The following is a 16,650-nucleotide window of genomic DNA, read 5'->3' as shown; positions in this document are numbered from 1 at the left end:
AATTTGGTCCGGTAACAGTCTCTAGGGCATAGGTAGAACACACACACACACACACACGTTCTTCCAACAGTTCACCTGTATCCACACCCCATACATAAAAAATGACCTAATTATGGTCGGCGGAAGGAACAAAGAAAAACCAATCCGCTGATTGCAAATAAACAAACGCGCATGTCGTGACAGTGCGTGTGTGTGTGTTGCGAGTGGCTGTGTGTGTGTGTGTTGTGATTGGCTATGTGTGTGTGTGTGTGCGTTGTGATTGGCTATGTGTGCGTTGTGAGTGGCTGTGTCTGTGTGTGTTGTGATTGGCTGTGTGTGTGTGTGTGTGTGTGTGTGTGTGTGTGTGTGTGTGTGTGTGTGTGTGTGTGTGTGTGTGTGTGTGTGTGCGCGCGCGCGTTAGAAGAGCAGCAGCATCATGTTGATGGGCAGGTCCTGGCGTTCCGGGTTGGCGGGGGCCGGCAGGGCCTCGTCTGACATGAGGAACGCTACGGGGCCCACGCGCTTCCAAACACACCGCTCACACAGAGGGCCCCCAGGGGACAACCCGTCCATCTGGATGGGGGGGGGGGGGGGGGAAGAGAGAGGGAGAGGGAGAGAGAGAGGGAGAGAGAGAGAGAGAGAGAGAGAGAGATTAACAAAAAAGACAGACTAAACACTGTAATCCTCTCGGTAAACTAACATTAATCATAATACTTAAAATAACCCATTTTATTTCTACAGCGCCATTAAGATATTAGAAAAACATTACTAGGACACAAAAACGAAGTGCAAACAAAAAACTGAGTCAAACATTTTAACAACAATAGAGTGTGTGAGAACGAGACAGAAGCAATGTAAGAGAAGACAACTCTCCAAGCATTAGCTCAACGACTCGGCGGATGAATCCCAAACTCATCGGTCATCGAGGGGTAATCAAATTCTAAATGTTTATTGACACTAATAGTAAATCCACCTCGGGAATTCAGGAGATCTTGGCTTCAGTTTCCCTAATAATGTATGCTTCTTCAGTGTTTCAAAACCTTTTTGGCCCTTTGCCTCGTTTTCTGCTTCTGCATCCACGCACAGTTTTCACCCGATGACTATCTGGCGTTGATGATTAATGTTTAGTTAAAAAAAACTAAAAAAGGGATCCAGTTTGTATCAACAGGAAGTCAATAAGATCCTGAGAAAGTCTACGAGAAAAAAGAACGGTTTGCTAAAATGAAAAAATCAAAACTCTCGAGCTAGGGTCACCCATTTCTTGCGACCCCGTATGCAAATCAGGGAAGCCCGAGTGGGGTCACGACCCGCAGGTTGGGAACCCCCGCACTAGTCTCAAGCGCCTCACACAAAACATGCCAACACATGTATCAGACTGATTCTTCCCTCTGTAAACCACAGCGATGGTGTTTGCATCCCACACAAAACTCATATCAATATCTGCTGAACTTAATCGCACTCTTGGTTACAAATGATAAAAGGCATTCAGTTTGTAGAAACAGTAAGGAGATAGGATCCTGACCTAGCCCAAATAAAAACATGCCACCACATGCATCACATTCTGCCGTCAGTAAACCATAGAAAGGGTGTTTGCATCCCCACACAAAACTAAAACAAACAGCTGAAGCAGGAAGTTCGGAACTCGATAAGATCTCGAGAAAGCCTTTGAGAATAACAAAGGTTTGCTAAAATGGATCACCAAAACACTAAAGCTATCTCGTGCGAAACCCATACACGAATCAGGGGACCCCCCCCCGGTGGGGTCGCGACCCGCAGGTTGGGAACCCTTGTGCTATTCTCAAGCGTTTCACACAACAAATACCACAGCATGTACCAGACAGATTCTTCCCTCAGAATACCACAGGAATGCGGTTTGCATCCCACACAAAAGAATTATTATGCAGAAGCAGAAAAGGGAAAAAACGAGGCCCCTGTGATCAAAAAACGCCTCCGTCACGCACGACAAAGTTGTTTTTGGTTTTTTAATATTGTGTGGGATGGCGTTAAATCTTGTATGAAGCACACAACGGGGGTGGCAATATTAACAAGATGAACTCAATAATAGTGTTTGTTGTGATGGAAAATGTACTACTAATTACTATTCTGTGTACGGCCTTGACGCCCTGCTCTTCTTCAGGGTCGTCTGAAATGTTAACCTTCGTGTTTTGTGTGATGTATATCTGTTTTCACACCCCGTTAAGCTGGCTGCCTCTTGTTGGTTTGGGCCCGTTCTCTAGACCCCCTGGGGAGCGTTGAGGAGCAAAGGGTTCCATCTGATAAGGCACGGCCGCGACCCCCTCTATGACATGCCGAGGAGCTTCAATCGATAGATTACCATCAGGTTAACATCTTTCCTCAGGGGGACAGCTTTCCTCAAGAACCCGACAGAAGTGTCTAAGAACTCCTGCCTTTAGCCATGCAGTGGACTTCTCCTTGGGAACCTTTAGAGTGACCCAGGGCGAACTCCCATCTGAGGCCTCAGATTATGCATCGTCTGCCTATTCTATTGTTTGTTGATGTTGTTGTGAGCTATCGTTGTTTCGTTGTTTTTACATATATATTTTGTACAAATATATATGACCATATATGTCCGCAGGTAGCTTTTTGAGATTGGAAATCTCATCTGCCTTAGGCGCAATATCTACTTTAGGAATTGCCACGACATTGTACACACCTTTAAACGTTATTGTCATTTGGTCCGGTAACAGAATCTAGGGCATAGTTATAACACGCACGCACACGCACCCGCGCGCACACACACACACACACACACACACACACACACACACACACACACACACACACACACACACACACACACACACACACACACACACACACACACACACACACACACACACACACACACACACACACACACACACACACGTACAAATCTCATGGGGCGCTTGCTCATGGTGAAGGCGGCGTCGGCGGAGACGCGATGCAGACACTGGGCCACGGAGCAGCGGGGGGGGAGGCCGTCTGGCAGGGCCGGGCCGGGCAGCTGCGGCCTCAGGAAGTACTCCTGCGGGAAGCCAAGAGGTGGACAGGAAGTGTGCAGATGGCGAAAGATAAGGAGGTTTGGTTGGTTAATGTGCGCTCAGGTCACCCGAGGACACGAGCGTCGGAGTTGGTGGAAAAAAAAAAAGAAAGAAAAAAAGAAAATCAATGTTGTTGTTGCACGACAATCAAGACTCCCTGAATTCTAGTAACCGTTTAGTGCGTGTGTGTGCATGTGTTAACGCGCACACATCCAGGCTAGAACAAACTGCTGTAGCACAAGACCCTGAGTAAGTGGGTGAGAGAGTGAGAGACAGAGTGAGAGTGAGAGGCTGAGTGTGAATGAGTGAGAGAGAGTGTGAATGAGTGAGAGAGAGAGAGTGAAACAGTGAGAGACAGATAGTGAGAGTGAGAGACAGAGTGAGAGTGAGGGAGGGAGAGACAGAGAGTGATAGTGAGGGAGAGAGAGACAGAGTGAGAGTGAGGGAGAGAGAGACAGAGTGAGAGACAGAGAGTGAGAGTGAGAGACAGAGAGTGAGAGTGAGAGACAGAGAGTGAGGGAGTGAGAGGAAGACTTACCCCGGCCTGGGTAAGAATGTTCCGGATGTTCCGGGTCAGGATCAGTGTGCTCCTGGCCCGCGTCACCGCCACGTACAGCAGGTTCCACTCATCCGGGGGGGTGTCCCCTGGGGGGGGGGGGGGGGGGGGGGGGAGACACGGTCACCGACGACAATTCCCTCCATTCCATGTCCGAGCCTCAAGGCCTCTCGCTGGCCGTTTGAACTCACCCCAAAACGACAACTACAACAACAACAACAACACGCTAAACAAACCCGCTCCACGAGTCTACAAGAAACACGTCTACGTCCCATCCAATCAGACGAGCCTGTGGTTGATCCATTAATCCCTTGGGTTTAATCAGAGCACTACCAGAGTACTCCCTGACGAGGGCTGAAAATATCATCAGAACAGGAATTGAATTGAACATGGTCGGCTGCCAGGGGGGCCGCCTGGAGCTACGGACGTGAGCCATTCACCACAGGAACAGCGGGGCGGAACAGTTAAAAGGGGAAATGAGTGGGACAGGATCGCTTCCCCAAAACCATGCGTTGACCATGCCTTGTGACGTCTACACTCAACATTGCCGGCCGTGCGCCCGCACACTCCTTGGGCCCGGTTGGATTGTTCAGAGGCTGTTGTTTAACAGTGCGTTCACAGCACAATTGAAATGTGTCGCCTGTTCGCATGGTCGCCATGTCGTCGAATTTGCGAGTTTACTCGCAGGGTTTGGTTTGTGCAAGTTTGATCACGCAATTCTACTCGCGCGAGTGTAGGAGGAGAGGCTTCCTTTTGCGACCCCGAGAACCCGACGCAGTTCTTTAGGATTCATAATATCATCCGCAGGCAGAAATGATGTATATTACGCATGCATGCATACATACATACATACATAAATAGTTTGACAGCTTTGCAGCCACAATTGTTATGTTTTGTATTTGAATAATTTATTATAATTCGACAAATACTTGTTGGTTTTATACATTTTCTTACACCACACACACACACACACACACACACACACACACACACACACACACACACACACACACACACGTAGTCATAAGTTAAGTCACCCATGCTAAAGTTGACTAAAAAGAGGAATAAAAAAATTATCTTTTGGAATCTTAATTGATCTTAAAGGGGTAGTTCGGAATTTTGGACATAGGGCCTGATTCCCAAGTGAGCATTGGTATTCTATATCACTGGAGACAGTTTAACACATTTCATTGAGTCCTTCTTGTTGCAGAGTTTGCTCGTGCTAGGCTAGCGCAAGTCAACGGGCAATGCTAGCCTGTTATTAAAAACAGTCTTACCCACTCCACAGTACACCCGAGGTAAATCAATTATAACGACAGACTATAAATCTAAATGTCTGTTTATAGAATAATGTTAGAAATAAAACCAACCTTGCATTGCATTGCATTTTGAGGGAATTGCGGGGTCTCAGCAGCAGTGTTTATATTCCTGTACGTAGGCTACGGCAGCGGCGGACTGATACCTAGGTTACCTGCCGCTGTCATTGCTACAAACGCAGAGTACAGTGAACGAAGGAATTCTATAAGCGTATTCAATTAACAAGATATGCCCACGTTTGGAGGAGTTTGCGATGCATCTGCTTTTGAAGACGATTATGAGGAATTTGTTGTATCCAACGAACCGTACATGTACGAGCCGGTGTTTTGATGTCAAAGCCAGCAGCAACAAGCCACAGTTGAGTCCTTTCTGGATCTCGCACTGGAAATTGGTGGAAACTTTGTGGTGCCCATCTGTACCGTTTATTTCTACAATTTCTAAAAGCACACTGAACCATCATGTTGCCTAGTCGTTCAATTGCGCTTCTGTCCCACGCTTCTCTGTTTACGTTCTTCTGTCGTGATTCGGTTACAAACCTAACCAGCGCATAGTAAAATTCCGCTTCTGCTGAGAAAGTAGTCCCTCGATGATTCATGCGATGCAAGGTTAGTTTTATTTCTAACATTATTCTATCAACACAGACATTTAAATCTATAGTCTGGCGTTATAATTGATTTACCTCGGGTGTACTGTGGAGTGGGTAAGACTGTTTTTAATAGCAGGCTAGCATTGCCCGTTGACTTGCGCTAGCCTAGCACGAGCAAACTCTACAACTAGAAGGACTGTATGAAATGTGTTGAAAACTGTCTCCAGTGATGTAGAATACCAATGCTCACTTGGGAATCAGGCCCTATGTCCAAAATTCCGAACTACCCCTTTGATGCCTTATTTTCACAATTTTCTTTGTGAATGAATAATGTATTGTGAATAAATAGATGTTCTGGCCTTTAAAATCTGCCTGCCTCTATGGAATTTAACATAGGGGTGTCTATACTGAAGAACATTTATTTAAAGCTACCTCCCACACAAGAGCAATGTAATAATTTGATTTTATTACATGCCTTGTGACGTGGCGTTTGATTGGTACATTTCGGCTGCGCATGTATTTTTGGAATTTTAAATTGCCGTAATAAATGATGTTGTTGTTGACTTCTAACATGTCTCTATCTTTGCTGATTAAATCTAACAGTAGTCAATGAGTAATATATATGCGGTAACCACTGTTTTTGGTTTGCGAAATTTCGCCAGCTGGGCATTCCGTGGCATTGGATGTGTTTAATAAAACGCATTCAATACACGGAATGTCCGCTGGTGACGCCACTGAGGCTATAGTAGGCTAACGATGCTCTTAGCGTCCTACGAGTACACCTGGAGTCCTCGTTAGCTACGAGCGTTTTCACGACGTTCGTTAACCAACGATGCTTTCGGGAAACTGTGAAAACTGTACGATGCTCGTACGACGCATTTCACGATCCACTTAGGCTAACGATGCTTTCTGGAAACGGTGTGAAAACTGTACGATGCTCGTAACAGAGGCTATATTTTGTGCGAAGATTAAGATTGTACAGCGTAAGCAGCCACATCATGTTGATTTTCTACCGTGCCATTGTAGAGAGCATCATTTGATATGGGATCAACTCATGGTTTGGCAACCTAACCGTTAAGCTAAAAAGCAAACTGGCCGGCATGCACAAAAGAGCAATGAAAATCGTAGGGAGGAAAGAATATGAGCCTACACAGAGCATCTACGAGCAGGCAGTTAGGAAAAAAGCAAAGAAAATAATTTCCAACTCCCAACACCCACTCGTCAAATATGAAACCCTGCCATCAGGGAGAAGACTGTGGGCCGCTATGAAAATCTAACTGCCTTAAATGATCATTTGTCCCAGCCTCAATTAAGCTGACAAAACAATTGAAATAGAATAATGTGCAATAAATATGTTAGCACTTAAGCACATAGCACTTTAGAACTAAGCACTTTAGCAAATAGCACTCTATCTATAAGTTATCGTGCAATAAACACTTGTACTTTATCCCCATACTGTACATTTCTATGCTATACAGCAAGGTGCAATTTAAGTCTAACAAGCTCCATCTTCTCGATGTTAAAATGTTGGTTTGTCAGGTTGCGTTTGTGTCTGTGGTTGTGTTTCTTTTCTGTTGTACTATGTGTGTGTCAAGAAAGCAATGATGCACTGTGCCCAAGACAAATTTCCCCACAGGCACAATAAAGTTGAACCTTGACCTTGACCTTGAGGTCAGGACTGCAGTCATGTGATTGGCTGAAAACGAGGGCGGCATCTGTTTGGCTACAGAGACTTCCTTGTTGAAAAAAATGCATTTGTGAATCCAGCCACGTCTGGAGAGTCTCAAAAATCCACATATAAATACAGACCAGTTCACACACAAATGCAAACAAGTTCACAAACGAAAAGCGTCTGGTAAATTCAAGTTTAACAGTTTGTATGTAAATGTAACAACGTCCAAATACATTTTTGATGAAAATTGGAAATATTTTTTTAATTCATATATTTATGGATTTACATGTATTTTAAACAAGACGCATTTGTGTGTGGATCAGAAATGTGTTTGTGAAACTTATTTATGTGTATGGATTTATTTGATATTTATACATACCGATATCCATTTGCGGTTGCATTGAAATGTATTTGTGAGAAGAGAGTAATTAATATATAAATCACAAATTTGTGAATCCTTCTCTGTGCATTCATTATTAATGAGACTGTTTTGACCCCATAATGGTGGGCTGTTACTTACTGATGATTATTTGATGATAATTCAGCATTATAGCGAATCCGGATGCAATTAATAGTTTGAAATATTCACCAAAAAGAAAGAAAAATAAACATTGTTATTCTGATCGCTGTATTTGACCCTATATGAATATATTAATTAATTAATTAATTGTGAGGCCCTAGTGATTCTTCTGTTGGGCTTGCTAGTTTGACAGCTTTGCAGCCATAATTGTTATGTTTTGTATTTGAATAATTTATTATAATTCAACAAATACTTGTTGGTTTTACACATTTTCTTACTAGGGCTACATTTTCCATTTTGGGCAAGAATATTTTCCTATTGCAAGTAAAACATAACTTAAAAAGCTTAATGTCAAGGCATGCATGCATACATACATACATACAATACATACATACGTATGTATGTCATTCTGAATTTATAAGAGACAGTAAAATAATTTTGGACAGTTCCCTGCGCGCCGTGCTAGGTAAATAAATGGAGAGAGAAACAGATCCTCCAAAGATATAATTCCGTTTCAGTCTTTTGGTGTATTATTTTTTGCCATATTTTAACAGGCCCATCCAGTTTTCCACAATAAAAATCCTGGCGCCGCTAGTGACCCACACACACACACACACACACGCGCTCGCGTTAGCACTCACACCAGTTGAAGCCCGACAACTGGGTCAGGTGGTGTCGTGCGCAGGGGATCCGTGCGAAGTCGTCGCACACCATCACCGTGTTGAACTCCAGACCCTTCGCCTTGTGGACCGTGCTCAAGATGAAGTCTGTGGAGAGAGAGGAACACACACACACACACACACACACACACACACACACACACACACACACACACACACACACACACACACACACACACACACACACACACACACACACACACACACACACACACACACACACACACGTCACGGTAGGAGGTAATCTTTGTTTTGTAACATTCCCAAAACACACAAACTCCCGAGTGCGAGTGCGAGCGTGTTTCTAGCATGCATGCGCTCCCAACAGAGATTATGCGTGCATGCTTGTACACATGCATGCAAGTACACGTGCACGCACACACACACCCAGGTGCAAACGTGAATGCACTCATGCACTGGTATGCACAGGTATGCATGTATGTTAATATGCATGTATGTACGTATGCACATAACTTACATACGTATGTATGCATGGATGTTAATGGTACGGAATCATGTATGTATGTATGAACACACACACACACACACACACACACACACACACACACACACACACACACACACACACACACACACACACACACACACACACACACACACACACACACACACACACGCAGCCCCCCCCCCCCCCCCTCCCCCCAGCCCCTCCCCTCGCGGGCCTCACCGGCCTGACTGGCGTCGTCGCGGTGACAGGCCCGTAGGCGGCCCACCAGCTCAGGGACGCGTTGGGAGTGCTTCTCAACCACGGCCAGCTTGGCCTCCAGCTCGCCATCCTCCGACTGCAGCGCGTACGCCTGCAGGCCGTGGTAGCTGCCGAACGACCGGATGAAGGGGTCCTTGATGTCTGAACGGGAGAGTTACAGGGGGGGGGGGTGACATTGGGGCTGCTCCATTATGGAAGGAAATCCTAGTCACGGTTATTTTGGTCATTATTGAAATCACGATTAGTCAAACGATTATGTTATTGAGTTTGAAAACATGATGTGTTTATTCGGCGTGTCTCTCTCGAAAACACTTAACTGAGAACTGAGAAAAAAAAAATACACAAACTGGTATAATAGAAACTGTTCAAATCAAATATAATGTTCAGATATGTATCCAGCTGAACTCTCTATAAAACATTTGTAAAATACAAAACAAAAAAAACCCTGATTATATTAGTTTAGTGATCGTTTGACGCTAAAATCGTAATCGCAATCAAAATTCGATGAATTGCCCCAGCCCTAGGTGACATTACCCCACCAGGTGTGAGTGCCATTAGTCGTTACAAGCCGTTTGAAAACCCGCCCTTTTGTCTGTGACTTGGTGACATCAAAAGAGCTCCGAGCGCGCTGCTACTATGGAAGAAATTAATGATTATATACTATGGTAAACCATGATTATTATTATTATTTATTATTTTCCACCACTCTACCGTACCGCTCAGTTCTAACCCGCGGCCACTCAAGGGCGCTTTACAATATTGCCAAAATTCACCCATTCATGCACACATTCAACCATGCAAGGAGCAGTCGGGATGCGTGTCCACCTAGAAGCAGGCTGGATAGATCAGCAACGTTTGCTGCAGTCCACTGAATAGTAGAATGGTGATGACACTAAGGCATGTGTGTGTGTGTGTGTGTGTGTGCGAGAGTGATGAACAATTCTAGAGAAAAACGAGTTCTGGTTCTGGTTGATGTGGTGTCGGCTGAGGATAGACGAGTTTATGCAAACTTCGAGGAGTTGGGATTTGGCCACTCGCACTCCTTTAACACTCACGTGTTAAAGGAGAGGACGATAGGGCCATAGGAGGAAAGAACATAGTAGCCAAGTCAAATAAGTTATTCTCAAGTCCAAAATAGTAATTCTACGGGAAAACGAGTTCTGGTATTTTTCTAGATGTAATTAAACGCAGTCTTTTGCCTTGAAAAGGCAGATTTTGAATGAACGGCACGTAATGAATGACCAAACTCACCCCTGGTGGCGTGATATCACCCCTTTAATAGGGCACAGGGGGGGGGGGGGGGGAAGGTGCCAGATACTGGTGAAAAAAGGGGCGTGGCTGCACTTGGGTTGATGTGGTGTCAGCTGAGGACAGACGAGTTTATGCAAGCTTTAAGGAGTTGGGATTTGGCCACTCGCAGGGCACGTGTTAAAGGAGAGGACGTTAGGGCCATAGGAGGAAAGAACATAGTAGCCAAGTCAAATAAGTTAAGGTTTTTTCGCATTTTTGTACCTGTATTAATCTATATACTGTCCCCTCCAATCGTTTTGGAACAGTGAGGCCAATTCCTTTATATTTGCTGTAGACTGAAAACATTTGGGTTTGACACCAAAACATGAATATGAGACAAGAGATACACATTTCAGCTTTTATTTCCAGGTATTTACATCTGGATCCGATAAATTACTTGGAAGATAGCATTATTTGTAAAGGGTCGCCACATTTTTAGGGGAGCAAAAGTATTGGAACATGTGACAGACAGGTGTGTTTTGTTGCCCAGGTGTGTCCTATTACATTGATCATTCAAACAATAAATAGCGCTGAATGTCTATGCTTAGATTCAGATTTGGGTTTTGCCTGTGCAGACTATGATTATTATAGTTAGGTGTAACCAACATGAAAACCAGAGAGCTGTCTGGGTTAAAAAGAAGCAATTGTGAAGCTGAGAGAAGATGGAAAATCCATCAGAGCCATTGCACAAATATTGGCAATAGCCAGTAAAACCATTTGGAATGTAATGAAGAAGAAAGAAACCACTGGTGTACTAAGTAACAGATATGGAACAGGTAGACCAAGGAAACAAACCGCAGTTGACGACAGAAACATTGTGAGAGCTGTAAAGAAAGACCCTAAAACAACTGTTGTTGGCATCAGCAACAAACTCCAGCAGGAGTGAAGGTATCATTATCTACTGTTGGCAGAAGACTTCATGAACAAAAGTACAGAGGCTACACCAGAAGATGCAAACCACTCATTGGCAAAAAGAATAAAAACGGCAGGCTGGATTTTGCCAAAAAGTACAGAGACAAGCCTCAAAAATTCTGGGACAACGTTTTATGGATTGATGAGACAAAGATTAACCTTTACCAAAATGATGGAAAGGCTAAAGTTTGGTGAAAGAAAGGATCTGCTCATGATGCCCAAACAAGCTTATCTGTGAAACACGGTGGAGGCAAAGTCATGGCTTGGGCTTTCATGGCTCAAACACAACAAAGGAGTTCATCAGGGGCAAGAGGTGGAAGGTTTTAGACTGGCCAAGTCAATCTCCAGACTTAAACCCTAGAGCATGCATTTTACCTGCTAAAGAGGAGACTGAAGGGTGTAACCCCCCAAAACAAACAAAAACTGAAAGGGGCTGCGGTGAAAGCCTGGAAAAGCATCACAAAAGAAGAATGCACAAGTTTGGTGATGTCAATGGCTTGATGCAGTTCTTGCAAGCAAAGGATCTGCAACAAAATAGTAACGCCTCGTTTCCACATACGTACATTCTCGTATGCGATCCAACCGTCTCTGACCGAAAGTCCATTCATTCCTATGTGATTCTCCGTAATGTCCGTTTTTTCCTCCGAGACTCCTCCCCTCCGTAAAATTTCTGTCCGGTATTTCCGTAATATACGTTAAAAAAAATGTAACTTTCTCCGTCGTTTTACGGAGATACCGTATGAACGTTTTTATGTTTTTCACAAAACATGTAAGTACCTGGCAGGCCAAACTCCTCACCGATCTCTTTCCAAGTCCGGTTGGTTTTGTTTTTATCTCTGTATATGTCGATCCTCATGTTCCAAAGTACCGGTCTCCTAAAAACGGCCATTATCATACGCTCCCCCATCTTTTGTCCGTAAATAAATTCATGTCCGTATGTAAAACACTAGCGACTCCTTCTGTAAATTTACGGAAGCACGGATACGAAAAACATACGTATGTGGAAACGAGGCGTAAGTCTTATTTACTTACATTTATTTTAAATCTATCTGTTCCAATACTTTTGCTCACATAAAAATGTGGTGTTCCTTTACAAATAATGCTATCTTCTAAGTTATTTATCGGATCCAGATGTAAATACCTGGAAATAAAAGCTGATGTGTATCTCTTGTCTCCATTCATCTTTTGGTGTCAAACCCAAATGTTTCCTGTCTACAGCAAATATAAAGGAATTAGCCTCACTGTTCCAATACTATTGGAGGGGACTGTATATGTACATTATATATATATATATATATATATATATATATATATATATATATATATATATATATATATATATATATATTAGTGCTGTCAGTTAAACGTGTTATTAACGGCGCTAACGCAAACCAAATTTAACGGCGTTCCTTTTTTTTCGCGCGATTAACGCAATTCTTTTATTTAATTTTTAATTTTTTTCTTTGGCTCAAAACAAAGAAGCAGTAGCCTGACTGCTATGTTCAAGGCATTATGTTTGTATGTTCATGGTTTGATTGCACTATAGGCTTTTTTTTTGTATCGTCCTGTTGATCAGTATATGCCAATTTATTTTTCTCAATAAAAAAACATTTGCACAAAGCAAGCCGATGCACTTCTCCATGTTGATAAGAGCATTAAAACTAGAAAAATTAATGGGACCAAGAAATCAAGGGATATTTAGCATAGAAAAAAGAATTGCGATTAATCGCGATTGCTCGCAATTAATCGTGAGTTAACTATGACATTAATGCGATTAATCGAGATTAAATATTTTAATCGCTTGACAGCATTAATAAATATTATATATATATATATCTCTCAATACATCAATCTCCGTACATCTATTTCTATATATATCTATGTATCCATCTCTATATCTCTATCTCTATTTAGTACATGCTATACGTGAACCTCCTATGATGGCGCAATTTGATTGGTTTGCTTTCTCAGGATATTGGGCAATATCCCGTGATTGAGATCTCAAACTCGGGATATTGTTTTCATTGCGTGACGGTGACGGGGGGGCAGGTGGCCAAGGGGCCCCTGCGAGCCTGTGAGGCCGTACCACAGTCAGGGAACAGATCGTCTTACTGGCTGTGCGGCTGTGCTCCGGCTGTTTCAGCGTCCAGATGTCCAGGATCTTGCTCAGCCCGATCCCGGACACGCCCTGCAGTGGGGCAGAGGGCAGGTGGGTGAACGGACTGCATTCATACAGCGGATACCACCAGGGGCCCCTCAAAGCGCCGTGTAATATTAACCAACATTCACCCATTCATACACACCGACGGTGTCAGCCACGCAAGGTCGACAGCCAGCTCGTCAGGAGCAGTCAGGGTCTGTGAGGTGTCTTGCTCAGGGACACCTCGACACTAAGCTAGGAGGTGCCGGGGAATCGAACCAGCGACCCTCCGGTTACCAGCCAACCCACTCTACCTCTAGCCTGGCAAGGCAACATGAGTATACCCATGTTGCCTGCCCCTGATTGAGTTGTTTGTTTGGATATGCATCCGACTCGAGATTAAAGAGGAACTTTACCGGTTTGGGCTCATTAACTGCGTGTACTGCTAATGGCAATGTGGTTGTGATTTCATTGCGTAATAGTGATGACGTTGTGTTGTGAGTGAGTGAGTGAGTGAGGAAGCGAGCAGGATCTGGCAATTTATGAGACGCAGACTTTCATCCCCTGCTGTTATTGAACAGTCAATGTGTGAGTATTTGATTGTTCTTCAAGGCCGGTTCTTCACGGCCATATGCTGACCATTTGTAAGTGCGTAGGCGTTGGTATGCGTGTGTGTGTTTGCATGTGCGTTTGCATGTGTGCATGCATGCGTGTGGGTGTGTATGTAAGTGCATAGGCGAGGGGATTCAAGATTCAAGAATTTATTTCGACATGCGTAATTTGTGGAACAAAAAGCAGTGAAATGGAGATTGCGACTGCATCTCCCAGCTCTGCAGAGTTGAATAATAATAAAAAGTAAGAAAAAAAAAGAAGGGGGTTGGGGATTAAATAAAAATTTAAAATAAGTTCATGAAGAGGGGGGAATTATGCATTCATTGTCCGTATGGCTTGGGGGAAAAAATCTTCTTCTTAGTCTTTCTGCTCTGGCCTTTTGAGATCGAGATTGAGAATTCCAGAGGGCAAATGTGTTGTCGGGTATGTGTGTGTTTGCGAGTGCATGTGTGCATTTGCGTGTGTGCATTTGCGTGTGTGCGTTTACTCACGCCAACAAAGTAGAGCGTGCAGGCGGGGTTGCGGTCGGTGAGTCGCACCGCCTCGTTGAACACGCCGAAGTTACAGCGGGACAAGATGGCCGCGCCGCCGCCGCCGCCGCGGGGGGCGGGGCTAGTGCTGAGTGGCACCAACGCCACGGGGTCAAAGTCCTCCCCGTACACGCTGCCTGGGGGAGGGGGCAAGGACGCGCGCGCACACACACACACACACACACACACACACACACACACACACACACACACACACACACACACACACACACACACACACACACACACACACACACACACACACACACACACACACACACACACTTAGGGCTGGGTATCGCTACCGATTTCCCATAACGATTTGATTCTGATTCACAAGGTCCGGATTCAATTTAATATCCGATTACGATTTGGTACAGGATATCTCAGTTGCAATACCGATTTTGATTGTATATGAAATCAATTCTCATTGACCTAATGCTGTAAATTGTAATAGGAACCCTCTGAACTGGTGTATTATTAACATCATGCTTACAATATATATTATTTATGGCTGTACAGAAGGTACGGTAAGTTTATTTATATAGCCCATTTCATACACCAGTGCAACTCAATGTGCTTGAAAAAAGATATGATCATAACAATAAATAAAAACATAAAATAAAAAATACAATCAAAAAAGGCAGCGTAAGCATAAATATCATAGTGTAATCATAGTAACAGCTTGTTTTATGGTTCCTGTGGTCTCATTGGTCTTGTTGATATGTATTGCTGAAGCAAGTCAGATAGATAGTCAGGTCCTATCCCATTTATAGATTAGCTAAACCGGCAGCAGCACTTTGAAATTGATTCTGTAATTTACTGGGAGCCAGTGTAGGGATTTTAGTCTTGGGGTTATATGGTCCGTTCATTCTGTTTTTGTGAGAATTCTGGCTGCTGCATTATGTATCAATTTAAGTTTCTTCAGTGATTGTTTAGGGAGGCCTGTTAAAAGGCCATTGCATTAGACAAGCCTACTGGAGTAAAGGAATGAATGAGTATCTCCAGAGGGTCAAGTAAGTGCTGTAACAACAATATTTGGACAGATCTTGGCAGCACCCTGGGATGGAGCGAGAACCTTGAGTATGTTAACCAACAACATAGATGAACCATGCATACAAATAATCCCCAACTGCAAGCTGGATCTGAAGCCCAAGCAGCTGAAGTCACTCATGTGAGGAGCCGGGACCCACTGAACTCTAACAGGGAGTGTTCATCAGATTCCTCCACCACACAGTCAAGTGTATACATAACGGGCTGCTCCATCTCTGGCTGCGAGTGTTAGCTCCATAATCCTCCACCACGTTTTTACATACCAGGCTACGACAGCACATAGAGGATGGAAAAAGAGAGAGAGAGAGAGAGAGAGAGAGAGAGAGAGAGACAAAGAGTGTGTGAGTGAAAGAGAGAGTGAGTGATACAGAGAGTGAGAGACAGTGAGTGAGAGACGGAGTGAGTGAGTGAGTGACAGAGAGTGAGAGACAGAGTGAGTGAGAGACAGAGAGTGAGTGAGTGAGTGAGTGAGTGAGACAGAGAGTGAGTGAGTGAGACAGAGAGTGAGAGACAGATAGTGAGTGAGACAGAGAGTGAGAGACAGAGTGAGTGAGAGACAGTGAGTGAGTGAGGCAGAGAATGAGTGAGTGAGACAGAGCTAGAGACTGAGAGAGTGAGAGACAGAGAGTGAGTGAGTGAGACAGAGAGTGAGTGAGAGACAGAGTGAGAGACCGAGTGAGTGAGAGACAGAGAGTGAGTGAGTGAGACAGAGAGTGAGTGAGATACAGAGAGTGAGTGAGTGAGACAAGAGAGTGAGTGAGTGAGACAGAGAGTGAGTAAGATACAGAGAGTGAGTGAGTGAGTGAGACAGAGAGTGAGTGAGATACAGAGAGTGAGTGAGTGAGACAGAGAGTGAGTGAGTGAGACAGAGAGTGAGTAAGATACAGAGAGTGAGTGAGTGAGACAGAGAGTGAGTGAGAGACAGAGAGTGAGTGAGAGACAGAGTGAGTGAGTGACAAGAGAGTGAGTGAGTGAGACAGAGAGTGAGTGAGAGACAGAGAGTGAGTGAGTGACAGAGAGTGAGTGAGTGAG

At 44.1% G+C, this 16,650-nt stretch overlaps 1 protein-coding gene across 4 annotated transcripts in view; it reads right to left on the bottom strand.

The window, feature by feature from the left end:
• Position 1: 1 nt before the first annotated feature.
• fbxo18 (F-box DNA helicase 1) overlaps positions 2-16,650 on the bottom strand; it is a 31,612-nt gene continuing 14,963 nt past the window's right edge. Inside the window, exons 14-21 of one of the 4 annotated variants that reach the window (XM_060049526.1) lie at positions 14,527-14,702; positions 13,396-13,471; positions 9,043-9,222; positions 8,316-8,441; positions 3,562-3,668; positions 2,873-3,007; positions 404-552; positions 2-337 (exon numbers count right to left, since the gene is read on the bottom strand). In XM_060049526.1, coding sequence (XP_059905509.1) covers positions 22-337; positions 404-552; positions 2,873-3,007; positions 3,562-3,668; positions 8,316-8,441; positions 9,043-9,222; positions 13,396-13,471; positions 14,527-14,702 — 1,265 coding nt within the window. In that variant the 3' untranslated portion in view covers positions 2-21. Of the gene's footprint in view, positions 340-366; positions 553-2,872; positions 3,008-3,561; positions 3,669-8,315; positions 8,442-9,042; positions 9,223-13,395; positions 13,472-14,526; positions 14,703-16,650 lie in introns of those variants that run through there. The other 3 variants (XM_060049527.1, XM_060049525.1, XM_060049528.1) reach the window with 3 other exon arrangements.

The sequence above is a fragment of the Gadus macrocephalus genome, chromosome 4 (assembly GCF_031168955.1).
Source record: "Gadus macrocephalus chromosome 4, ASM3116895v1".
In the NCBI taxonomy this organism is placed as follows: domain Eukaryota; kingdom Metazoa; phylum Chordata; class Actinopteri; order Gadiformes; family Gadidae; genus Gadus; species Gadus macrocephalus.
Note: the sequence above shows the minus strand (reverse complement) of the source record. Positions and strands in the feature narration are given on the sequence as shown.